General features: G+C 38.9%; 1 protein-coding gene across 1 annotated transcript; it reads right to left on the bottom strand.

The window, feature by feature from the left end:
- Positions 1-61: 61 nt before the first annotated feature.
- Positions 62-27,211, bottom strand: LOC113106302 (cingulin-like protein 1). Its single transcript, XM_026268068.1, has 19 exons — positions 27,062-27,211; positions 23,056-24,703; positions 22,865-22,959; positions 21,180-21,285; positions 20,652-20,753; positions 20,237-20,385; positions 19,622-19,763; positions 18,914-19,126; positions 9,981-10,187; positions 9,602-9,706; positions 8,917-9,069; positions 8,547-8,717; positions 5,869-6,027; positions 5,663-5,752; positions 2,935-3,018; positions 2,661-2,785; positions 2,456-2,564; positions 2,114-2,277; positions 62-1,268 (listed from the first exon to the last, which is right to left on the bottom strand). The coding sequence occupies exons 2-19, from the start codon at positions 24,652-24,654 to the stop codon at positions 1,118-1,120; spliced, it is 3,924 nt and encodes a 1,307-aa protein (XP_026123853.1). The 5' UTR covers positions 24,655-24,703; positions 27,062-27,211; the 3' UTR covers positions 62-1,117.
- Between the last annotated feature and the right edge of the window lie 752 nt (positions 27,212-27,963).

Here is a 27,963-nt window from a genome sequence, read left to right as displayed (position 1 = left end):
GCCGGTACATTTGAAATCCTAAAAAAAGCACAGAATAGAAAATAGACAGAACATCACGGGATTAACTGTGGAGTATATTTTATTTTTTTAATATGTAGATGTGTACAGAGAGGTAGAGGTAGTATTTTTTTTTAACCTTAAAAAAAATCTACTAATGACTAATAACAGCGCTTTTGTTCCATTAAACAACATTTAAGCACCGGACACAAAGAGTTCACTTCAACATACAGTGCAAATCATCACAGTGTTCTCATAGGGTGATTGTCAAAATTATAATATACAAAGTTTGCATAAGGAAAAAGGACGTATTTCTTTTCCAAATATAAATCAAGAGGCACACAGATGCTTTCACATTTGTGTAGGTGCAGGGCAGCGTCCCATGAGTAGTATACAGGTACAGTGAAACCAATTATGAATGTTTTATAATACAATAGGCTCATATGGTTTAGTCCATAACACTGGTTTGCATTTCAGAAAGGAAAAAAATCCTGGAAACATAAATGTGTCAATGTAATGTAACAGGTCTACAGATTGGTGTCTAAAGTTGCTGTACACTTTCATGGCACTGTCCGGAATAATCCTAAAAGATGAAATGAACATTAACAGAAGTGAAAGTTGCTTCATAAAAAACAAAAACAAAAAACAAAACAACAACCATTAAATCTGATTGTTCATTAAGTTAAAAAAAAAGGTAGCTGTAACTGTATGTTTTCATGTATATATATATAAAAAATGTCCCTCATACATATTTCCCTTAATATGTATTGTCTGAATTGTCTTCAGATCGGTCAGTCCTTCACATTCCGGACAGCTAAATATCAAATGGAGGTTTTTCATCATTTAAAGGCTTTTTATGTCAGTGGTTTTAGTGGAAATGCACAATTAAAATATTTAACAGTAAAGAAAGAAAAAGATAATGCAGTTGACAAACATTGTATTTTGCGCAGATATACAGTGCTATACATTCTCAATAGGGTTGAACACATAAAAGATGACTTGTACAAAAATATAGCAATATAGCAAAAATATATAATGGAAAAGGGCATTGGGATTGGGCTCATTGTTACATGAAAGAGTTCATAACTGAGAGCACAGATGGATCTTTCCAGTAGCGTTTTCACCGAGAGAATTTGGAGATGATGGCGTCCTGACTGCTGGAGCGTTTGTAGCCAGATGAAGAACTGAAGTAGGTCTCGCCATCAGTGCTGATGTCATCATCATCATCATCATCATTGGCATTCAGGACTGGTGCAGAGTTGGTCTTGCGCCTTGTGGATTAACAACAAAATGCCAATTTTTAGTTAGACGAAGGAATAAGAGTATAATCTCGTATATTAAACAAGCCTGTCCATTGTGTAAATGTATAAAATATGTTCAAGAGCTGATTTTCAATTAGTAATAATGTTTTTGAAAGAAGCCAAAAATATAAAGCAGCAATAACGGTTTTCAACACTAAAGAAAAACGTCATTTAAAATGATACTTTTACACAGGATCGTGGGAATAAATTACATTTGAAAACATATTACAACAGAAAACATTTTAAAATGTAATGACACTTTATATATATATATATATATATTTTTTTTTTTTTTTTTTTTTTTTTTTGATCAAATAAATGCAGCATTGCTGAGCATAAGAGACTTCATTCAAAAACATTTTTTTTTCCAGACTTTAACCAGCAGCATAAATAACATATCACTGGATGCATGTACTGGACATGTACTTAACAACTTAGATTTAAACAATCATTAGCCATTTTATGTAAATGTAAATGCTTTAGTCTGACTGAAATTGTACTGGTTTGAATTTTGTGCAGTCTGACTAACAGATACAATAGATACAGAAATAAAACAGTAGCTCAGATTCATCCAGCATATATACAGGCTAATCAGACTACGATTGGCTTCTGAATTATGAAAGGTGATGTACAACTTGTATTGAATCCTTCCAAAATTAAATGACACACCGTGACAGAGATGAACGGTGTAGCTCGATCTGAACTGCTCATACTGTGAGACATCACTCCATCAGTGGTAATGAAATATTTTAGCTGACAACACGGTGCTCAGAGTTGAACCCGGATCAGCAGTAATGTATTTATCTCCTGGTTACCTCATCTCACTGCGCAGGGCTTTGAGCTGACTCTGGAGTTGCTCATTGGCCTCCTGCTGCTCCTCCAGGTCTCGCTGCAGTTTCTTCTTGTTGTGTTCCAGTCGGTCGATCTCCTCCTCCACCTCATCCATCTGCCTCTTCAGAGCCTTCAGACGCAGGTTCAGCTACACACACACACACACACACACACACACACACAGCACCACACCAGATAAGAACAATACTGACTACACATTCATCACAACTCAACATTGTTGCACGGTATTGCAACATACCTAAAAAGGACCCATTCCAAATTCTTTCCAAATTGTATTTTCTTCTCAGAGGAGGATGTTTACTGACCTGATCTTTCTGATCCTGCAGTGAATGATGCTCTTCATCCACTTGCATCATCATTTCCTTCACTTTGCGCTCTAGTCGACGATTCGCCAGCTGCAGGTTACCTCGTTCCCTGTTGAATAGAATTAAGTTTTTTTTTAAATGTATTTTTACTTAATATCAGACATGATGTCTAGGACACACTAAATGCATTCGTTTTCTCCTTTACCGCTCCTCTGCTTCCAGTCTTTCCTCTAGTTCCTGGATGCGGTTCTCCAGCTGGGCCACCAATCCCTCTTTACTAGGCTTGTGAGATCCCTCCAGATTCGCAATCCTGCTCTTCAGATCCTTATTCTTGTCACAGAAGAGGAAGAGGAAGGTATAATGATACATAAAGGAAGTTACAGGTGCAGAGTTTTGCTAGTTTGAGAGGTCAGGAGCTATAGGAGCAGAGGACGGTTGGTTTAAGGCATCGATCAGCGTCAGACGCGTTTGTTTTTTACCTGTCTCTCCAGGGAGATCTTGTCACACTCCACATCCTGTCTGCTGGCTCTTTCCTGCATCAGCTCGTTCCTCATCTGCTCCAGCTGTCACACGAACACAGACACACAAACATTAGTGCTAAACCTCACAGACAATAACAGAACACTCCTTACTAACTAAAAACATGCCAGTATGTGAAAACCTCTTGGTCTTGTCTGCTATTTACATTGTGCTTCACACCATTGCTAAAAGGAGCCCTAATAGGCCGTAATATCACTATTCATTTGATGATCATTTTTCTTTTACTTTCAAATAAAAAAAGAAATGGTTAAAAACTATTGTTTACAACTTTTATATATATATATATATATATATATATATATATATATATATATATATATATATATATATATATATATATATTTTATATATATATATATATATATATATATATATATATATATATATATATATATATAAAATATATATATATATATATATATATATATATATATATTTGACTATCAAATGCCTTTCTTTGATCCAAAATAATGTGTAATCATATTTCATATTTTTATCATATTTTTGTTTCAAAATGTAACATATTGCTCCGATGGAAAAGCCATTACTCCAGTCTTTAGTGTCACGTGATCCTTCAAAAATCATTCTGATCCTCTAATGCCGATGCCGTGCTCAAACATTTCTTCCACTCATCATCATCAGCAGCATTATTACCGTAAGAGTATGTTAAAAGCAGCTCCTTAATATTTTTTGTGGAAAGCGTGATACGCTTTCATCAGGATTCTTTGATTAATACATTTAAAAGAACATATTTAAAAATAAAATTATAACAAATGTCTTTAAAGGAACTATTGGTCAATTTAATGTATCCTTGCTTATTAAAACCATTAATTTATTTTAAAACTTGTGCAGTACAGAAGTGTGTGTAGTTTTACATGTCTAAGGTGTTCATAATTGTTCACATTTCTCCATCATTTCTCCAAAACATTTAGAGAGAATTACAGGCAACTATTTCTCTTGAACATCCATCAATTCAAAGCATGAAATCCATCAAAGATGTTGAAAATGTAGAGAGAACTTGCCTTAAGACAGTGGAAGTGAAGACAGGTATGGAATAAGGGATAGAAATTGAAAAGAAGAAATAGTTATCGATAGAGAGAAGCTGGCTCTTTTTGTCTGCTGCCAGGCGCTAAGAGTGGATGATATTTTATGCCAATTAGTGTGTGACAGCGGGGCTCAGGGATGAGGGATGGGGCGCGTGTGCCGCTCTCCCCTGCAGGGCGCTGCGTCAGCAGAGCAGAAAACACACTGAAACTAATCAAAGCACGAGAGCGATGCAGACACCGAGAGAAAGAGAGAGCCAGAGAGCACGGGAGCAAAGAGCGGGAGATTACTCTCATTTAGACAGCCGCTCATGCACCTGCTGCCATGGACGCAGGTGTGCCCATCCTGACACCCCCCCTCACTCCTGTAACCCACCCGTCTCCACAGAGCCCTCTACTGTTTCCACACAAACTCACCTCGGCCTTACAGCGTAACACTATTGTGTCATTGTGTTCGCCTCGATTCTCTATTTCCAGACTATTAAAAAAGCTCACGCGCTCCACTCCTTCATAATCTATTAATCACATCTTCAGCCCTGATCTAGATTTGTCACTTTTTAAGGGGTCTAAATGTGTTACGACAGGTGCAATCGGACCAATGCGCCAGATTAGCTTTTGCAAACAATAAAAGGAGGGGACAATTCGGGCTACTTGTGAAGAAAGTTTCAAAAGGTCCAAGTTCAAGAAGTCACAGGTCCAACCAAATGATGCAAGATTCTAAAAAGGCTTGGTTCAAAAAATAAACTGCACTTATAAGTTTGTCTTGCTTCCTTAAAAAGCAAAGCAAGTCTGAGACTGTAGAAACCAGAGCTTGTTTCTCACGAAACATGCATCATCTGTGCCTGAGATTGCAACATGTTTCCTTTACTGGGATTATCGTTCAGGAAGGAAGAATGCTTTCCGGCCTCTTGCTTCAAACCTCTGCTCGGGCGATTCTGGATGTTTCGCTAAAATGCTTTAGAGTAAGCTCTGCCACTGTCCGGCTTGAGATGCCTGGCCGCTTGCATATTATTGGCCGAAGTGGAGCTTTAGAGAAAGTTCTTAATTGATGCCTGAAATTCGGAGAGGCACTCTTTTTCACCAAGAGGCAGGATGCCAAAGAGAACGATTACGCAAGCTCCTCTTACAATGCACTCCCTCTCAAACTCCATCTTTCTGCTGCTCTGGTGTGAATTAACTCTGAACCTCAAGAGCAAGTTTAAAAAGAAAAACCCAACAGCGGATCAAGCATTCAACTTCAATTCCGTCACTTGTTTTCACCAGGAATGTGTGTGGCTTGTGATAATATACTCATTGAGAAAGACATCTTAAAAATACTACATTTTTGAGTGGCACAGACATGATTTGGAAATTGTTCAATTCTTCAGCTCACTTTAATGTAAATGTATAGATTATATATAGAACTACAATACAGACACCAGTCAAATCAAAGGGGCTGACAACTAAATGTTTTACATTAGTTTGTATGAATTTTAATTTAAAATATAATTTAAACAAATTAAATGGGCAAGTTGGGCGAGATAATGAGGAAAAGGTACATGTACATGATACTTTCTTCAATACTATTTAAAAAGCATAAGAAATGAAGAAATTAATAAGAAACTGAGTGTCAAGAGGATCTCACTTGTTCTCTCCCTCTGTCTATTCTCTCCAACAGTGAGTCTCCATTCTGTCTCTCCTCCTCCAGCTCCATCTGCAGCACAGACACACGCTCCTGTTGACAGATGAAAGCACTTGTACTTTAGAATAAATGTATATTGTAATATAGTCAACAGTTCAAGCAACATTTGATTAGGGTAAAAAGACACCACGTCTCTATTAGTGCTGCACCTCCAAGAGTTTGACTTGTCTGGTTTTCTCGTTTGAATGGGCTTTGGTCTCTGTCTCGACCTCTAGCTCAAAAACCTTCTGCTCCAGGTCCTTCACTCTCTGCAGCGCTTCATCTCGGTCTTCCTGACACTGCCGCAGATCCTCCTGCACACCAGCCAGCTGAAACACACAAACACAGTCACATTTTAGTCTGGGAAGACTTTCACATCCAGATGGATGGCTGGGAACAGGCACTTTTTCACATTTTCAGCACTGATTTGAGGAGGAAACCTTAAGAATTCTCTGGTGGATTTTGATTTGGTAAAAATAGGTAAATCAGACCTATTATACTCTTATTGGCATCTGAAGGGATAATTAAAATGAACCAATAAACATACAGAAGTGATGAAAAGATTTATATTCAAAATATATATTTTTTAAAGCAGTCTCTAATACTCACCAAGTCAGCATTTATTAGATAATAAAATACAGTAAAAGCAGTACTGCTACTATTATGAAATATGATTACAGTTTAACTATTTTCTATATGGGTATATTTCAAAATGTAATTAATTTCTCTGATGATAAAGCTGAATTTTCAGTCATTTCTCCAGTCTGCAGTGTCACATGATCCTTCAGAAATCATTCTATCATTATGTTTTGTTGCTCAAGAAACAATGCAGAAAACAGATGTGTTGCTTCTTATTTTTGTGGAAACCCCATTACAACATATATATTGTTTTGAACCATAGTGTAAGTGATGAGGGATTTATAATATAATACTGTGTCCTACAACCTTAAAGCGACAAGCAGTGTGATATGAATATTTTCATAATTTCATATATAACTGAAAACATCTGCAATTGACTTTTATCATTTAAACATCATTACCATTTAATTTGTACCATGATATTCAATGCTGTGCTACATGTGTGAAATTAATCTTTCTCCTGAACATGATTTGTACATTTCGCGGTCCTGTCCCTGCAGTTACATTTTCGGCCACAAGATGCTGCCTTTATCTAGAGTGGACTCCTAAACACACGTGAAATAATACACTTCAACATAAATACAAATCATTTTAACTTTTACTTTTAACTTAAAAAAAAAGAGAAAAAAAAGAAACTGGGTAGTAAATATTCAGTAAAGAAGGAAAAAATGAGTTAATGTGTGTACTGCATGCACACAGCTTTAATGGGTGTGATTTGGTTTTATAGCAGAGAGCAGCAGAGGTATATCGCTCCAGAGGAAGCAGCTGTGTGACTGAGGTCACGATCTGTTTGAGGAGAGTGTGTCAGAGAGGAGAACATGTGTAAGAAGGAATTCTGGGAGGATGAGGAGTCGGTAGGTCATCGCTCAGACCCAACACTCCTCTTCCTTCACACAGCTGTTCAGCGGAGGACGTCTCACTGTTGCAGCTCCTCTTTTTACGGTTTGTTATTCTTTGAATCTTTCTTCCTGACACTCTCTGTTCCACTCTCCGCTCATGAACGGATATTTCACAGGCAGCAGTGCAGAATTACAGTCGGTCAGTGAGCCAGATTACACTCTTGTTCTCAGCTCATAAAGTGTTAATGAGATTGGGGGATGGGTCCCGTCCCCACTGTTCCACAGGACCCCATTCACAGGGCTGACCAATAACGCCTGATTCCCATAACAAACAAAAACATTCTTCAAATGCCACAGTGCTGACAGGGTTAAAGCACGTAACAGCAGAGGTCAAAGGTTAGTCCCACTTGGGGTTGTTGAGTGTATAAACTGAAGGGTTGGATAAGGACTGCGAATAAGAGCCGAAGTGATTGAAAAATCTGATCTGCCAAAAGAATGTCGGCCGATGATTAATGGTGGCGGGGAACATTCCAGAGGTTTATTTCAAACTGATATGGTGATGTTCATCTCCACAGAGAAAGAGATCAACTGAATAACATGGGAGTTATGCAAATTATGTTTAACTTGGCATTCGGCGGAGTTTACATTAAAATATATCTCTAGCCAACTGTTTTGCTTCTTCAGAAACACGCAGTACATCGTTATAAGAAAAGCAAGCTTCACTTTAGCTAGATAAACTTCCCGTATTTACATGATTTTTTGTGCTGTTGGATAAATAAAGCATAAACTCTGAGGATAAGGGCTTGAACACTGACAGGTTTCTCCGTTTCAATTTCAAATGTTTACCTCAGATGATCCTAAATCTGATTTTTATATCTGTATTCCAAGTCAAACGTAACTTTTTTGGACAGTTACAATGGTAATACCAGGGTTTGGGACATATTTGTGTGTTTTGTAGCACTAAGTATCAAGGGGTACATGCCGGTTCATATCAAGGCTGAGAAGTATAAAGATAATTATATTTTAAAAAAATCATTTTAACTCTATGAAAATAGGGAAGTCCACACCATAACCATAACAGCACACAGAAACATGATAGTTGGAATCAGTTAAAAATAAAATACAATTCTCAAATAAAATCTATGACAGCCAATCTGAATATCCCTGACTTTTAAGAGTGCATGCATTTAAAGCAGCAGAAAAAATAACTGCAGCGTGTGCTTGACAAACAGAATATTAAAACTGCTTAATAAAGCAGTTGCAGCTCAGACCACCTGGTTCTAAGTCTATTTCTGGATTTTCAAATGATCTGTTGTGTTTTCAGGCTTGGCGATTTTCTTAAACGTTGTTGATATAACTCCTCCACCCACCTCTTCCTGAAGGGTCTTGGCGGTAAGTCGTGACTTCTCCAGCTCCAGACCTCCCTCTCTCAGCTGTTTCTGCAGCTCTGCCATTTCCCTCCGGTTCTTCTCCTTGTACATGTCTATCTGCTCCTGCAGCTCCTGAGTTGAGCTCTGAGACGCCTCCACTATCTCATACATCTATACAGGCAGAAAGAGATGTTGAAGAACCAGTAGGACGGAAGAAATAAAAAGTTGATATTTATCGGCTTCAGCCGTTTCTGTGACACAGATCACAATACTTAACCGACCCCGCTTGTGCTCCTCAGTCAATTCAAAAGCATGTACTGAAAGCAACTTATTAAGAAGATAATTAAGACCATTAGCAGATTATTCTGACCTCCCGTTGCAGTTTCTCCACAGTCCGGTCCAGCAGCCTCCTCTCATCCTCGATCTCATTCTTGGTGTTTTTAAACTGCTCTTTCTGACTCCTCTCATCCTTCAGTCGCTCCTGCAGCTCATGGTGCTCTTGGGTCATTTTGGTCAAGTTTCTCTATGGATGGGAAAGTATCACACAACACAGTAAAACTGATACCCTTTAGGCCAATTATTAAAATAGCAAAGCTTCTTTGAATGGTAGATTTAAGTCATGTGACCTAAATGAAACATCATATACATATCTGAATCTTAAGAAAAAAACAAAAACAAAAAACATTATAATTCAGGAATTTGACTGTTTCATTTAGACTTCTACACTAATGTTCAAAAGTTAGGCTCAGAAAGATTTTTTGAAAGAAAGAAATACTTTTATTCTTCAAAGATACAGTACATTAAAGTGATCGTAAAGGGTTTTATATTGTTATGAAGATATAATTTTAGTTCAAATAAATGCGGTTCTTTTTAACTTTCTTTTCATCTAAGAATACTTAAAAATGAATAGTGGTTTCCACAAAAATATTAAGCAGCAGAACTGTTTTCAACATGTTTCTGGAGCATTACAGTAGCATCTTAGAATGATCAATAAAACCTTAAAAATCAATAAAAACCTCAACCAAACATGATTTTTGGGGTTTCCCGGGTCTCACCTGCACATCCTCTAACCGAGTGCCAAGAGCCCGGTTTGCACGGGTCATTTCCTCTTCCTGCTCCCTGACCTCAGCAAGAGACTCCTCCAACTCTCTTTTCTCTTTCTAGTCACAAATAAACACACGACAGACGATTTGCATCTCTGTGTCACAAATTAAGCCATTCCCCAGAGTTAATGTAGATTCAGAACTGATGGACAATCTTAATCTTCATCTGGGGAAACTGCCTCATGTTCATGTAATCATTAGAATGTAATATAAAACAAGGTGGAAGAAAATCTCAGCACACGAGAAGTTCATGTGATGTTTGCGTTGGGGTTGTGAGTATAAATGTAAGTGTGTTTCTTTTTCCCACAGTCAGAGAGAGAGCGGAAGGTACCTCCAGACGGCCGGCTCGCTCCCCCAGCCTGCTCTCCTGCAGCTTGGCTTCATCAATGATCCGGTTGAGTTTGGCAACCTCATTCTCCAGCTCCTGTGCCCTCCTGCGCAGTCTCTCCAGCTCCTGAGAGAGACGGCCCGCCTGGCCCTCGGATGCCTTCCGTGCCGCCTCCACTTCCTCTTTCTGCTTACTGGCTGTAACATTGTTCTAGATAGAGAGGACAAAACAGAAACACAATGTTACATAAAATTAGTTATCTTGAAAACACACATAGCTTCAGGCTCCAAAATGAACACCAAATTCAGGCAAAACACTGGTTCCCGCTGAACTGAAAGAACATTTTGTTCTTGTTAAAGACTTCTTGTCAATAAAATGTAATTTAGGTTTATTTAGATTCTGTGGTCATTCACATTTTTGGACAGTTTTTGAAAGATGTCTCTTATGCTCACCAAGGCTGCATTTATTTGATCAAAAATACAGAAAAACAGTAATATTGTGAAATATAATGACAATTTTAAATAAACTTTCCTATATTCGTTTTAATTTATCTGTGTAACTGCAAAGCTGAATTTTCAGCAGCCATTACTTCAGTTTTCAGTGTCACGTGATGCTTCAGAATACTGATTTGGTGCTCAAGAAACATTTGTTATTATTATCATCATTTGTGCTGGTCGATTCTTTGATCATTTGAATATTCAAAATAACAGAATATATTGCCCAAGTCAATCAGAGCAGTCCTTATCTATATTCAAGAATCAGATAAAAATACATCTCTTCCATCTTTATTTGACCCTCTAACTCTAGCACTCTCTATGCTAATTCTATTCTTTAAAATGTTCTATTATACAATTAACAAAAAGCCAAAAAAGAGCCTCTAACACTAGCTTGCTCTATTCTTTTTCTATTCTATCCATTTTTTTTATTACATAGTTTCAAAAACACACACACACACACACACACACACACACACACACACACACACACACACACACACACACACACACACACACACACACACACACACACACACACACATACATATATATATATATATATATTTTTTTTAATATGTAAGAAAAAGCATTAACTAACCCAATTAGCATGGGGCAAACATACTTATTTAACAAAATAATGCAAAATACAGCTTTGTTAGACAGCTTAAACATATTTATATTTTGTCAGTTTACCAATTAGTGAATTTTTGAGTTGGTTAAAATTTAGACTGTAGTGCTGGAGTTGAAATACTCATCAATGAACTCCTACAACAATGTGTCTAATGGAAAAGTGAGTGTGGGACAACAGGCCTCTGACCTTTGACACCCCTTTAAATGACATGGGCCGATATAAATGCAGTGAATCAGAGGCAACCGAGGTGAGGTTAAACTGAACGACCCTGCACCATTTACTAGCACCATCCATTTGGAGTTAGCTAAGCATGTCTCCTTCAGTTTCTCAATGACTCAACCTGACACATTATACAGTTTCCTGATTCCTTAAGCCTTTTGACAAGTTACGGCTTCAGCAGCCGTCTCAGAACGTGAGCAAATTCCTTAATCAGGCTGTGCTCTGTTGGTGGCTGCCTCTTTGTCTGGTTTGGGCTTTTCCTCCAACCAGTATCAGAGAGCTCGCCGTTCTTCTTCGCCAAGTTTTATGAATAAGCGAGACTGTCCTGTAGAGCTTCTGTACATGTAAAATGCATTGTGTCATTCCAAACTCGTTCTGCTCTAGACAAGGAAACCTAAAAAAGAACTCCTTGTGAGGTTTTCAGCTGTCATGCACCGAAGGAAGGACTCTTTATCCTTGTTGATGACAGCTCAAAGATTACACACAACACGGATGGCCCCAGAACAGGACGAGCAGGTAGATCGTCTGCTATGCATGAGGGAATGTTGCCCAACTGGTTTAACCATCCACCGTGAGCAACTGTGGATAAAGACTCAAATTATAGCTAAACAGAAAGCTACTACTGAGCAAAAAATTGGTTCTGTCTGAAAAACGCTAGCTGTAGGGGACATTGTATTTTCTCCAAATTCTAAACTGCTTTTCTAAAAAGTAAATGCCTTAAATAAGGATTATAGGTTACAGGTAAGATCCTTTCTGAAATACCTGTGCTCTAATGGAATGGAACTACATTTGCAAACCCTGTGATCAACGAACATCCGGACGACGACACACAACTTTTTGAGTGTGTGTGTTAATGTAAAGTCATTCCAAGCCTAACACAACAGTGACTCATTAGCAGACTGGGGTGGATTTATGTCAGTTCTGCTTAGAGTTCAAAGTCCTGAAGCCCCTCTTTGACTCTCTCTCTCTCTCTCTCTCCACTGCCCTGACTGGTCAGTAATACCTTACTCATTAACCACAACACCACCCTCAAAATAATCATGGCGAACCGCCCCAAAACAAACCCAAACATCTGTTACGCCACACAACCACCCCTAAACTACAGCGGTGCCTCGCTAATATGTACCTAGCACAAGAAAACATACTCTACGCTTGCAAAACTGCAGAAGATAACAAAGGTTGACAAAGTTTAGTGAGGAATGACCTTTTAAAATAGTAAATATCACTGGTTTTGCCTTCAGAAAAGCTGCGGCATCACATGATCACACCGCTTATCACGATGTCTGTGTCCTTCAGAGAAGGTTACCACGGTTTAATTGTTGCAATATCCTTTTCCCTTTACTTGGAGTGAGGCATTTCACCGTTGATAATCTACAGGACGTGCAGAGAAACGGTTACACTGGGGAATCTGATGAAACTCTTGTTTGTATTTAACGAACATTCACACATTCTCTTTCCCTCCGTGCCCCAGTTCTTAAAGTCAGGTCTTTGAAGAACAGAAAGGGCCAAGCGGAGCAATGTTTCTGTGCTTCTTTTCTTGACAGAGGCATTACAAAGACTCGGAGAGATTTGAGAAAGCAGTGTGCTCTGAATGGTGCTCTAGCTTGCCTGGGCTGTTTATGTATAGTTGGGCATTAACCAGCATTGTTGAATAAGAATAACAAAATCAGTTCATGAACTCCTGACAAGGACACGGAGCGTCCTCATGCTTTGTGCTGCAAAATCTTTAAAGCACCGTTTATTCCCTTAACCATCAGAGAAACTTATAAACCTGCCTAAAGCCACCCCAAATTCACCATGATTTTCTCCTTCACATGCATCACAGTTTTTCCACAGAGCTAAACCTCTCTAATCCATTCAAAAATCATTCAGGTTTACATGTCCAATTTTTAATCTGAGGGGGTACAACATAATCTTAAAGCCATACAAAATTAATCACAGGATCATCGTCACGCCATTTACGTATATACTGCTCTGCAGGCAATGTCTTTTCTCCTATACTAACAATTCATTTAATTGCATACAGTATACTGTAATTCTATATATAAAATAGATACATAAATATACATAATTATTTTAAAAAAAAACTCACTTTATATAATAATTATAAAACTATAATATTATTACATACATGTTTTTTCCCAATAAAACACATAATGACCTTCATAAATACACCACGTATCAAAATTGTTACAACAAACCATAACAGTGCACAATGTTTCATTGTCTTGTACCCACACAGATGCACTGATACTTGTGCCTCAGCATGTGCAAGCAGTGATTTCATCCACATTATATTCAGAATGTGCAAAATTACAGGAAATCCTGCTTTCCTTGCATCCAAAATTCAGCTCTGTTTTTACCTCGATGAAAACAACCAAGCTTGTGTTTTCACAGCGAGAGCCAAGACCGATTAGTCATCTATTCCTATGGTCAACTTTTCAATGTGACCTCTGTTTACATGCCAGGCACTTTTCTCTATAAAAGCTTGTGACTCGACAGAAAGATAAGAATACACAACCACAGAAACATAAGCGGCAGGTCATCCGAGATACTTGAAACTTTATCAGCCAAGCACAAAGTGTTCATCCTTTGAATACCACAGAAACACCAAAGATTCAAGCTTCACTCCAGCTCCAAACAACACCGGGTCTGTTTCTGCATCCTGGTGGTATATGTTACAATAGCTTTGCTCCTAAACAAAGGGCACATAGACACAAATGTGCCGAAGCAGGACGAAATACTAAGAACGGGCAAGAGGTGCTCAAGGTGGAAATGAAAAAGCGCTGCTTGAAAAGCACTGGCTTCTTTCCAGCTGCATAAGACGCCTGTAATAACCTCCCCTCGTCCTTCAGAGAAGGAGGGAAGAAAACATTTTCTTTGATTGAGGAAGGCATTGTTGACAGCTTGTAGGGTTAAAGTGCACACAGATTTCAAATACAGAGATGTCAAAAAGGGCTAATGAAATCTAGTGCAAGTCTTCCCCAAATGTTTCGCCCAAGCACTTGTAGAGCCTTACCCTGTTTGCAAAGTTTAAAACCATTGTTTTGGTGAAAGGATTATGTGGCCCAGGACGCATTAGGAACAAAACTTTTTGGGATTTATTTACCCTCGCCTCGTGTCTAGATACGCCTACTTCTCTACTGCCAAAACTACCATCAAAACAATAGACATAAGTTGGATTCATAAATAGTTGGAAACTTGGTCACATAACAATGCAAAGATGGCGGACGTGGCATATCCAGATAATATCCAGGGCTTCAGTCGTTTTCCTTTAGTTTCTATGTACTTTACATAATGTTTTTAAATGTTCATTTGCTTTATTGTAAGCTACCAAAAGTTTGCAGACAGCAGATTGTTTAAGCAATTATAACTTTTAGCAAAGATGCATTAAAATGATCAGATTACAGTAAATAAATGTATACTAGTACACATGGTAACTATTTTGAATAAATCCTAAATGTGTTGAATGGAGTAATTCAGCTATTGCCATTTCAGGAACAAGTTACATTTTAAAATATATTCCAATGGAAAACAGTTATTTTTAACAATATATAGTTTTGCTATATTTTATATAGATCAATGCAACCTCGGGGAGCATAAGAGACTTCTTTCAAAAAAACGTTTTAAAAAAATCTCCCTGACTCCAAACCCTTGAACTGTTTTGTAAATAAATAAAACAACTCCTTCACCTTGTAACTATGACTCTGGAACAGAGATGAGAAGCAGGTTGGGCAAACAACTTTCCCAGCCTCCTCCTTAATAAAAGCCCAATTCAAAACACCTGTTAGAAACACTTCAGACATACAGATGGTGTCGTGAGACTGGGTGTGAATGTAACTTAAAGCGACTCATCACTTGTTTTCTATACACAAAGACACATGCCACTACCATTACAGATGTAACTGCCATCATGTTCAACTCTCTCCCTTCCTTAAAACCACTGCCAAGAAATTCGGACTCAATTGGAGCCTGGGCTAAATCCTTAGCTTTGTGCTTCTGTGTTTGATCTCATAAAAGGCAGGAGCTCAGAGGGTCGGACCCCCTCTGCTGAGCTCATGGTGGGGGGTTCGTAGTGTTCCAGGACGCCACACTTGATGTGTCAGCAGGGGACTTGGGCTCTGCAGGACAGTGAGAACAATGGCAGAGGAATCCAGGCCAAAACTGGAGTGAGTTCAGCCTGTAGTGAGGACCCTGCCATGGCCTACTTACACGCAAAGTGTGTGTCACGCATGAGGGCCGCTGTTTATATGTGGTCTATGAACGGTCACTGTAATCGCTTACAATCATTGTCACTGTCCATCGAGACACTGTAAAGGTGCAGACTGAGCTTGTTGTTGTTAGGCTGAAGGGTGAGATGTAGACGCACAATCTCTTTGAAGCTCTTTGCTTTCATATGGCTTTCCTTCACTGTTTTTGTTCTTTTTTTTCTCTCTGTCCTTCTATCTCCTCCTACACTTCCACTGTTTCCACTCAGGCGTCCAGCTGAATCACCAAAGAGCAAGCCAGAACGGTTTGCTATCATCACCTGAGGAAACACACCACGTCCTGCGAGACTGTCAGCTCCCCAAACAGCCCCAAGGAGACAGTAAGCGCTCTCTCTCAGCCACAGCCCACAAAACAAACACATACAGCACAGCAACGCCGCTGCACTCAGAAATACCACAGGCTATACATCTAGATACCAGCAACCGATGCAAGATCTGTTGTGGGTTTCCAGTAGTGCTTGACTGACACGAGCTGTTCACGAAGGGCTGTAGGGGAGACCAGAGACAACAGAGACTTTTTTTTACATCTACCTTCATAACTTACACTTCACCAAAAAAAAAAAAAAAAACAGCAAGGACAGATTAAATTGATCAAAATTGACAGTAAAAGTTTTTTGTATATAATTTTTAAAAGATCTCTACTTTAACTAAATGGTGTTCTTTTGAACTTTCAATTCATCAAATAATCCTGAAAAAAAAGTTTCACTGATACAAAACTATTTAGCAGCACAACGGTTTCATTGTTTCAAAAATGATAACAATAATAAGAGGAAATGTTTCTTGAGCACCAAAACTATTTTTAAAGGATTATGAGACACTGAAAGCTGGAGTAATGAATGCTGAAAAATTCAGCTTTGCCATCACAGGAATAAATGACATTTATTAGAAAATGTTGTAAAACTTACCATATATTAATTTGTTATGAATTAAATTATTATTATTATATATTATATTATTATAAATGTGTTCCTGTAGCTCAACTGGTAGAGCACTGGTAGAGCACTGCTTTAGCAAGCAAGCAAGCGCAAGGTTGGGGGTTCGATTCCCCAGGAACACATGATATGTAAAAAATTGATAGCCTGAATGCACTGTAAGTTGCTTTGGATAAAAGCGTCGGCTAAATGCATAAATTTAATTTTTAATTTAATTTTAATTTTATAATATTTCACAATATTACATTTTTACTGTAGTTTGATCAAATACAGGTTTGATGAGCATAAGAGACTAATTTCAAGAAGAAATTATTAACTTACTGTAATATTAACCCACGGTGTCTCAAAAGATTTGATATATGATATAATCAAATTGCTTTAATTTTACTTAGTTTGTGTTTCTGGTACCAATTCAGCAGTCAGGAATTATATGTGTTTAAAATTGAAAATCAGCTCATCATCTGGATACACAGATAAAATAAATTATGTATAGGATTGTTTATTTTGTTATTTAGTCAATGCAAATGTTTATTTTCATGCAAATGTTTATGTTTTATTTCATTTCACTAGCAATACAATGACTTTATTTCTATAATTCATGGGATCTTTTAAGTAGAAAACCTAGAAATACAATACACATTTATTGACAAGAAATCAGTTATAAATTATTAATATAAACACATTTATCACAATCATTAAAAAAAAAAAAAAAAAAAAAAAAAACACCTTTTCCATTCACAATGCCATTACAGATTATTGGTAAAACTCTTAAATCCCCCCCAAGTGGACATTTTGACAACTGGAATGGTCTCAAAATGGAAATAATTGGCTGATATAACGGTCCATAACTAATCTTAGTCATAATAGTAAGGGTCTGGTTTTTGTAAAAGAATCCAGTTACGAATAAGAAAACAGGGAAGACTATTGGAGCAGGGAGAGAATCCCTTCACAAGGATGACTAACCGTTGAGAATCAGGAATCTCTTGCTGAGAGGGGGACATTGTGACCCCCCACTTCCCTTTCTGTTCCCCCTCCTGCTATTAGGGCAGAGCAATACCTTTATATCCAGCCCATACAAGCGGACAGAAACAAACACAGAGTTATACTGACCACCAACAATTTCTACATTGCTGGTAACAAAAGCCTTGTAGAAATATCCACATAAGGTCAATAGAGAAACCTGAGACCAGTAGTCTAAAAGAATGCAAACGTTGGAGAATACCTCATGGGAAAAAAAACAAAAGGCAAACAAATCAAACTAACCTTTTTTTACAGACCTCCCCTCATTGTGTCATCTGTAAGACCCCTTGTCTGCACAGTGACCCACTTATTGGCCATGTGCAATTCCCCCAGCTATTTGCATATGAAACAAAACCCATCATTCATTTTCAAAGAAAGAGAGAGAAATACCAGCTAACCATCCCATCAGAGCCTCATTAGATTAGTGACGGCCTGCCACTGCAATTAAGCAGCGCTAAACTCCATTTAGTGCTTCACCCTTCAGTGTTCCTCCACATGGGGCCTTCCTATCAACACTAACACCATAAAGAAGAGGCGCACTGTAATACTCGTTGAGACTGATGGCTTGGTCGCCCGCAAAGATATCCAGAACCCCGATGTCCATAATCTGTCTCTTTGTCCACTTCTCAAAGATCCAAGGACAAAACCATCCACTTTTCTCCCAGCATCTGCAGCTGCAGCCATTTCCAAAATGAGCTCTGCACCAGGTTTACCGTGGCACCTCACCAAGATTAAACACTTAGTTTTTTTACTCTTTTAAAATACATCTAAACTGAGACAACAATGGCCTCCTCTGGACAGGAAGTTCCTTTGTTGCTGAAAGGAAGTGAGCTAAGAAGCAGGCTAAAGCAGTTCCAGCCACCTGTGGACACCCATCGGTCCTCAAACTACCTCTTTCACTCCTTCTCTTCCCGTTTGCTCTATTCTGTAAGTTGCTACGTCTTTAATCCTGTTCTCAATGTATGGGTCTCTTCAGAATCCGTTTTCCCCTCATCTGAACAAAACAATCATGGTCAACTACAGGAAGTTGCTACAAACTCATTTCTTATTTCAACTTATGGCAAGGCTGAAGGTGTTGTTAATATTGTGACAATACTTATGTTGAACCAACTGAATCATTTGACAAATAGTACGTGTGTGTGTCTTAACGCCTATGCTTGCAAGCTAAACCTGCATAAAAATACTTCAAACTTCATATTTCCTTTGCAACATGACACTTTTAGTGAGGACAGGAAATGATAGGGAGATAGAGAGGGAATGGGATCAGGAAATGTTTACATGGTTTCTAACATCACACAAACCTCTGCTGTCGCTGATTTGATTTGAGAGGTGTTTTGGTTAAAAACGTAAAAAGGCAGATCTAAATCACCTGTTTTGCTTCCTCCACTGCCGTTTGCAGCTTACGGATCTCCTTTTCATACTGCTCCCTAAGTTTATCCACCTCCTGATCGTGAGTGGCCACCTCCTCTTTCAGAGCTCCTTTGAGAGCGGTCAGCTCCCTCTCACGCCTCCTCAGCAGATCCTCCTGCTCCTCTTTGGCTTGAAGCAGCTCCTGGAGGTCTAGCTTCAGTTGCATGAAGTCCTAGAGAGGACAGAATAATATTAGAGGTTCTGCCATCAGTTTCAAGTCTTAATTATCTTGAATATGCAAAGCTGGATCTGTCATGCTACAGATTACTGAAGAGTACAATTTGAATGGGAAATATTCAGCTTTCCATGAAAGTTGATAGGCCTCAATAGAAGTTACACTATTGTTCAAACGTTTGGGATCAGTATGATTTTCTGCAATGCTTTTCAGTGGTGCATTTATTAAATACAGTTAAAAAACATCAATATCATAAAATACTAGTACAATTTAAAATGCTGGTTTTCTATTTAAACATATTTTATTCCTGTGAAGGCAAAACAGAAACAAGAAACATTACTTATTATTATCAATGTTCAAATCAGTGACGCTGCTTAATATTTTTGTGGAAACGAACACATTTTTAAGGATTCTCTGATGAATAGATAATCTAAATCTGTAAAATTATAAATGTCTGTCAGTTTTGTTTCATTTAACATCTGCTTGCTGTACCTCGATCATGGCCTCTTTGTCTGTGCTGTCTGTTTGAGATTGTTTGGCTCGATCCAGCTCATCGTGCATCTCTGAGAGCTGGTCCTGCAGATCTCGGATCTCAGTTTGGTACTGCTCTTTCTCCATTTTCACCTGGTAAAGTCTGATACACACACAAAAACACTCAGAATACCTGCAGTCTGACCTGAAACAAGAGCCAACGCAGACAGGACTGGCAATATGCTGAGCTCATGTCCATATAAACCCCTGCCAATTCCATCCATAGTGTTACAGAGGATAATATACACTTCATTTTGACACTCTTAGAACCGGGATGGAGAAATCCCAGAAACGTGCATATCTGAGGGTATTGTAGATTTTCAAATCGTACAAAGGATTCACATCAGGGCCAACACCTGTAAGTTTTCCTTTTGCTCCAAAGTTCACAGTGAACACACAGAGCCAGGCAGACATTAACCAGCAGTTACTGCTTTGAATTTGGGGTCAAATTCTGCAGAATGGATTTAAATATAATACAAAAAAAATTGCATGCTAGAAGTTTAACACATGAGCTTTTAACTGAGTTTGTCAATTACAGGTGTACTATTTTTGGTGAGATACAGGACAGTATCTTACTCCTCCAATGTAGTGCGCAGGTCAGCCTCGGTTTTATTAAGCTTGTCCCGCAGTCTGCTGCACTCGGCTTGACTCTGGTCCAGCTCTCTCCTCAAGTCTTTCATTCCTGCTCCCACCTTCAGCTGAGTCTCACTCAGATCAATGCACTTCTGCAGGGAGAGACATAATAAGAAATGACGGGAACCTTACTGAACCTTATAAAGTATTGACTGACTTTTTTGGATTTAAGTCTTTATAACAAGCCAGTAATTGGTTGATTTGATTATTGATCTTAAGGGGTGATAGGAGTGGGATTTTCCGTCAACACGGCAAACAGACCAAACAGACAGAGCAGGGGTCCAAGGTACAGTTGACGAGTTAAATCTGCAGAGATGTTAGTGGAGGGAGAGGGAGAGAGAGAGAGTTTCACCGTCACCTTGCTTTCATCCTCTAGCTGTTTCTTAAGATCAGTGATTTCTTTTTCCAGTTCTGCTTTCTGCTCCTGAAGGGCTCTAGCCTGGGCTGCCAGGTCTGGAGACTGAAAGAGAAGGTTTATAAGCAACAGAGCTCTTTTTAACACTATATAAAAGTGATTCAATAGAGGTTCACATACAGTACAAGCCGAATAAAAACAGCAGGTTCTCAAGAAAAATCTCTGTTCTAAACATAAATATTTCAAATGTATTATAATAATTTATAATGCTTATTCACTCTAAGCTTGTATTTCCATATACAAGTTTTCATGATTTTGTAGGTGCGAGTGTTAAATTTTTTTTTTTACAAATAATGTGAAGTCTGAATTTGCTCACATGTTTAAACATTAGCCATGACTGTTGTTCACTGAGTAAATAACCTCAGTCAGCCTTTATACTTTCTCCAAGAGATAGATTAAGTCTCTCTTATAAGAGGCTCACAGTCTTAGCTGTTTGTTGAACCCAATTACAATGGCATAACAACGGCTCACTTTGTTGTCGCCTTGCACGTTCCCAGCAGCCCGTGACTTCAAGGTCTGGATTTTTTCGAACACCAGGTTGACCTTCCTCTTGGTGGTGTCATCGTTATCATTACTCCTGCAAAACATGACCCAAGTGCTCATAATTCATTCAGATGGTTTGAGAGTCCTTTTCTCTTAGCCAAACTGTGTGCTGATAGTGTGTGTGTGTGTGTGTGTGAGTGACTGGATCAGAGTATAATCCCTGATATTTCTGGGAAAAACCAGCCTGGCTCTTTGCCTGCGTGGAGAGTACAGAGTACTCAAGCTTTGATGTGTCACCTCATGACCTGCCCACCCTTATTACTGCCTTCTTTTAAAAAGTCACATGTCTGGGAATGTGTGTCTGAGCAGGGACGCAGACGCCCGCATGTTCCCAGGGCACTCGAGTGATGCATCATGGAATAGCAAAGAACATTGGGTTACTGCCATGCATATACAGACTAAAGCGTATCATTAGATTTCACAAAGAGAGAGGAGAAATCAACAGACTAGCACCGCCTCTCCTTCAAACACACACATACTTCCCACAGAGCGGACTGTCATTAACGGTTTCATGACGTAAGCTGCTGTCGCCAACAGACGTGTCATGTCACAACACCGCTGACAAGGTAGTTTTGCTCCATTAGAACTACCATGACCCTGGTGCATCTACGGCACGTGCCTCTGAATGGTAACTAACCACTACCTCAGTGTGAAGGGCTGGTTAATAAAGCTTGCCATTGACCAGAAGATATCTGATCCTACATCTGCAAGGCTTCAGAGGGTTCACAGACACTGGTGTATAATCCGCTCTGCTTACCTCCCTCCATGCAGCAAATAAGGAATGCAGAGGGGCGGAACTTTTGACATCAAGAATACGGAGTTCAGGGAGGGCATGGGTTCAGCTAGAGCAGGTTGGGCCGTCTGGCACCTACAGCAAGCTTTTGAAGCTGTGCAGTGATCATGCAGGATTAGACGAGAGCAGGAAACAGTGCTGTTTTGGGTGGAAATTTAGTCCGAGCAAAGTAAGGCAAAGAATGGTCTGGAACATCTAACAAGCAGCTTTTTATAAATGACCTGCCATTTTGATTTTGAATGTTAGAGAAGGAACATTAAGAACCAAATTTTTTTCCATGAAAGGGAGAGATAGAGATGTGGGAGTACAAGTTGTGAGTGGATGATTCTACTGTACACAAATCAGTGTAGGGGAGGTAAAATTCTTGTAGTGTTATCATTATGTGTCAGACGATGTGGAAACTACCTTAAATTCCAAGCAAAATCTCACTTCTCAGAAAAAGAGTGAACACTATCGAGTAGGAAACAACCATACAGCAATAAGGGCACAATTGCCGCTGTTCTAATTTGTCAAGAACCTAAATGTGCCAGATTAAAGTCAAGTAATGAATCCTCAATAATAACATTTTTGTGAAAGTTATTATAAATATAACTTCTTTAGAAAATGGTATGCATATATTCTTTTTTCGATTTTTTAAATGGTTTTCGACTTTATCATGAACTCTCATATGACATTGACTAATCAATAAATATTTTAAGTTAATGCTTTTCTTTAATGTAAAAAAAAAAAAAAAAAAAATTATATATATATATATATATATATATATATATATATATATATATATATATATATATATATATATATATAAAATTGCACCCACCCATTTTTGAGGTAACTGAATAATATCTGCTTGGCAGTCTCTTCATTTGTTTGTTGTGAAAGCTCCTCTTGACCTTTCAGAAGATCAGGTGTCACCTGGGCAACAATGTATACATGCAAAAAACAAATTACTAGTGACCCCATTATGGTGGGAATAAATCAGAATAGCAATGAGGAAGACCTCTTTCTTACCTGAGCATCCACTTCAGTGCTTAATGTTTTATCATTGACAACGGGACGAGAAATGGATCCCATTTTCACACTCGACAGGTACTTCATACCCTGTGATGGTTTGGCCTCTTCATTTTTATTCTCTACAGGTGCTACAGAGGGACGAATCTGGGGATTCTTGTACCCTAAAATAGCAGCTGAAGAGTTGGAGACTGTACCCTGAGGAGAGCCTGGAGCACTTTTAACTTGTGTTGTGCACCTTAGGTTTAACCTGGGTCCAACAGTGGAAGTTGGCGACATAGGGGAGGTCTTCACTCCAGCGGCCTTCTGCAGGAGCAGTGACGGGCGAAGGAGATGCTCTGAAGACCTGCCTCGATTCCGACTAACTTCATCCAAGTAGTCAGAGTCACCCTCAAGACTGAATGGTAAGGCGCTATCAACACTACGGGAACGCTTGCGGTCTTCCGGGTTAAGTCGATTCCTCCGCCCTGACCGACCCCTGCGTTGTTGAGTCTCTTTACTGTCAAACTTCTTGATGAGTTCATCCACACCTGGAATTGAACCAGTATCAATATCACGCCCTGTGCCAGGCAGGAACGGGATGTATCGCCGGTTCTCATGCCGGTTGATAGTCTCTGCATAAAGCTGGTCCAACTGGTCTTCCTTGGTTGGTGTGGTGGAGCCCAGAGAGGAGTTTCGGGAGGAGGAAGACTGCATCACTGGGCCACTGGAGTCAACACGGCTCAAGGGCAACACGTCTGGTTCATGGGGACTTCGTTCCAAACTGGAGTTTGCACTACTTACTGAGCTGGAAGGTTTAGAAGAGGCCTTGGTTTGGTCAATGGGGTTATTGGTTATTGTAGATGGCTGAGAAACTGGAGGGCGTTGTGAAGGCTGAGATGGAGTCTGGTAGGGCACCGGAGTCTTAAATGGTAACTTAACCTGAGGTTGCGTTAGAACAGGGGGTTTGGCCCGAGGCTGTGACAGAACGTGGTCTTTGGCTAGACTGGTTTGAGGCTGGACATTGAACGGGAGTGTCTGGGGACGAACCTGAGGTTGGGCGTGTCCCCAGTCATCTGCTAAAGATGTTTCTGGAACATTGCTGGAGGATCTAGCTTGGCTTATGTTTGGGGAGTTGGCTCTGGGTAGGGATCCTGGGTAGGTATTTTGATTCTCAACTGAAGGCAGACTTTGAAAGCTATCGAGAGTATTGCTCTCAGGATCATATGGCTTGAGAATCTCTGGATGCTTTTGGAAGTTTAATAGACTAGAGTGCTTCTTAGGATCAGAAATCCCATTGGGAGGACCTCCGTGGAGCTTTGGAGACATAAAATCCATATATGGGCCTTCAGAAAGATTCTTCCGGCTTCCTTTGAAATCATATTCATCATAATTGGATGGGCTTTCAGAATCCATGTATCCATTATTGTTTTGTGGAACTGCATAGGGGTTCGGACCTCTGTCTTGGTTATTGAGGACCACATAGGGATGTCCATCTATTCCTTGAACTCTGATACTGAGGCCATAAGTACCATTGGTCTGGCCTCTCGAGCGGGAAGGCTGTGTATAGCCTTGTGATAGTCCAGTGTTTGGCATGCCGTTAACTCTATAGGACTCCATCAGGAACACTGAGAGAAACAACTAAATCCCTCTCTGTGGAGTAGCTCACCTGTGCAAACAAAGCCATAATCTCATTATTACACAAGTAGTCTGTGATGCTATCTTTGCAATTCTAAAAGACCACAATGAGACTGTCTGACACCATTTGTTTATGCCATATAGATTATCTTTAATCTAAGATAATTTAGCAAAATTTAGGAAGCAAGGCTTTTTTGACCCCAAACCAAAGTCAAAGTAAAGCATGATTCTCCATCCAAAAAATGGTTGTTTGGACAGAACCAGACTCCAAAAAAGTCTTTCATTGCTCAGTGTTTGGAATTTATTCTAAATCAAACACTGACACAGGCACATGCCACATTCTTTGTAGTAATTCCAAGGAACTTGGAAAAGTGCAATAATGACAGCTAACTTCATAAGAATGATATATATATGATACATATGAGACAGGTAAAAATTGATAGCCTGAATGCACTGTAAGTTGCTTTGGATAAAAGCGTCCGCTAAACGCAAAAATTTTAAGAGCATCGCAAGCATGCAAAAAAAAAAAAGTAACTGCAAATTAAGTAACTTTCAGCCCAGTTTCTGACTTCATAATCTCAATCACGCTGACATTGCTGACTAAACCTACCAGAAACTGCTATGTAGATTACATCTAAACAAAAACAAACATTGGCAAAAAAATAATAATTGAATGATGTCACTGTACAGTATGGGGGCTGTGTTAGAAAGATGAGGAGGAAGTCAGATTTGGTATTCAATTGTCTTGAAACAGCTGGTGACTAAATTATCTGTCAAGAGCTTATATCTTTTATGGAAATAAACTGAAGTATAGCAGTGAAGACGGTTTTATATAATTTGTACAACTTCTTCAAAACACTGCCAATTTTGAATACAAATAATCAAAAATACCCAGTTGCACTCATTCTATGTTTGACAGTGCCATCATGTCAAAAGAATTTCAGTGACATACGCAATGAGGAACAGTATTGTGCCTTAGGGATGGCAAAACACAAAGCTGCAAAAATATCACCCGACTACAGGCATCACACCAGGCAACAGGCTATTATCAGTTTCTTCTGGACACCACTGATAACATCCTTTCACCTCAAAGCCAACAAAAGATTGCATGATTCATATTGATGTCTTTGTGGCAACTGCAAATGGTATGACCAAAGCATGAAGTGTATTATGATGCATGCAACCTGTGAGATCCCTGAGGGCTTGACAATGAAAAAAACAAAGACGGCATTGGTTCATTTTCAATGGGCAAGTAAAGAATCCGTTCAAAAAAGAATGAAGGTGACACTTGACACTACAGGTTGAAAGCATAAGATTTGAAGACCTAAAGTCTTGAAGATAAAAACTACCACAAAAACAGTAAACGATCATCATAAACACACAAGCCAAAAGGAAAGTTCTTCTCATTGTCCGACACACTCAAGAGAGCAGAAGAGACTCAAACTTTCCAGCTCCATAGAGGGGGATGAGAAAGAACAATAAGGGCAAGTTAAAAAGCGGCAAGCCCCCTTATCCAAAAGGAACAGAGCTCTGCTGCAGAAAAAAGGATATGACACAATAGCCTCTTTCAGCTCCTGTATCACATGTACTATGTGCAGAGGGACTCTATGGTGTTAATGTAGTTCCTTTCCTCTCATTGTACCCACTGGAAATGTGTAGCGCTGACAGGGAAGCTAACTCAGGCTGGGCCAACTCTTGCAACCAGGCCTCCACCTGCATTCCTCTTACAGGGAAACTCAGGTTTTTCTGATGAAACTGTCTTAAGTTTAACTCTTGCTACCAACTCCTAAACTTTGGCCCTGATCTAGACCAAAAACAAATAAGGTTTATGGATGGATAATCATTCTTTAGATGACAGAGCAAACACCATAACTCCGTCAGGTGGGATAGCAAGGATACTCAGCCATTTAACAATGAACTTTCCTTTGCATTTCCTTAAATCAAGCAGACTGTACGATACCAGATTCATTTCATGTTTTTAATTCAAGTTGATTAATGTACATTTTGGTTTACACTACACTGCAAATTTAATCATACTGAATAATGCAACTATTTTTTTAGAAGTTGCATTTCTACACATGCATATGGTTGAGCCAAAAGTTGTATTTATTAATTTACTTCTGTTTTGTTGAATTGCTTTCTGCATGCTAATTAATAGGCTACCAAACAATCATGCTAACAGATGCAACAAGCATTGCAGTTGCATTTCTAAATAGTTTGGTTTACAGAACATTACCAGTTTGGCTGCTCATTTAAGTTTATAAACGTTAATTTCAAAGTTTTAATACACTATTTCATCTAACGTTAATACCATGTTGCACAAATGCCTCTATAACAGCAGAGATTCACACACTTATAAATAAAAACAAAAGCTAAATTCAGCACTTACCGCTGTCTGTCGTTTATCCAAAATAATAAGCGTTTGATTTGCTGATCAAGTTCTGTAAATAGCTGTGAAACAAAGAGAAAGCTCCATCTCCTCTCAGATGGTCAAAGTCACTTGTTGCACGTCTTGTTTTCAGACTAGTTTTACTTCACGCTCTCGGGTTATTGAGGAGCGCAGAGCCCCGCCCACATCCATCACTGACTCCACCCCTGATCCAGGATCAGCTGATCTGCTCCACAGGACTCTGACGATCGGAGCGCATTTCGCCTTTCATCTGATCTCAAGACACAAAGCGCAGCGCAGAAACTGGGTGGAGGCCAACCGAGCCCTTGTGCTTCCAGTATCGGTGAAATCAAGGGTTTTCATGTGATGATTAATTATTATAAAAGGATTAGAGAAAGTGTAAGAGCCATTTTCAAGATGGGAACAAACATGTCTCTTGATTTTTCAGTAATGAAAAAAAAACACATTTGGTAACCTAATAATATTGTAGCCTACTAAATATCATAACATTTTATTCGTGCTAAAATCCTTCATAACATTTTTTTTTCAGGTACAATCCTGGGAAGGATGTAGCTTGTAATATGCAGTAGCTAATAGTTTGGATCTGTTTTGTTTTAAACATTTTTTAAATTAATTAAACTTGTCAAGTAAAAAAGAAAAAAAAGAAAGAAAAAAAAGAAAAAAAGAAAGAAAAGTATGGTTATTTATTCACTTTTCATTTTTTAAAATAGTTTATCCCACTTGGTTAATTTCCACAGCCTATCATTTGTGTATTGTTTAATGCGGGTGTGGAAGATTTTAATTAATTCATTATTTAATGATTCAATGGGATAGGCTGATTTCCCCCATCATTCAGCATCATCATTCACCACCATCATAAAATCATAAAACTATTCCCTGAC

The sequence above is a fragment of the Carassius auratus genome, chromosome 7 (assembly GCF_003368295.1).
Source record: "Carassius auratus strain Wakin chromosome 7, ASM336829v1, whole genome shotgun sequence".
Lineage (NCBI taxonomy): Eukaryota > Metazoa > Chordata > Actinopteri > Cypriniformes > Cyprinidae > Carassius > Carassius auratus.
The sequence above is the reverse complement of the archived record's forward strand: the minus strand, read 5'-3'. Positions and strand labels throughout refer to the sequence as shown.

Excerpts from the sequence above, each read along its gene's own strand:
- LOC113106302 (XM_026268068.1), bottom strand. The coding sequence starts at position 24,654 with ATGGAGTCCTATAGAGTTAACGGCATGCCAAACACTGGACTATCACAA. Across the intron at positions 2,565-2,660 it reads AGACTGGAAGCAGAGGAGCG|GGAACGAGGTAACCTGCAGC; the intron begins GTAAAGGAGAAA and ends TCTATTCAACAG. Across the intron at positions 2,278-2,455 it reads TGCAGGATCAGAAAGATCAG|CTGAACCTGCGTCTGAAGGC; the intron begins GTCAGTAAACAT and ends GTGTGTGTGTAG.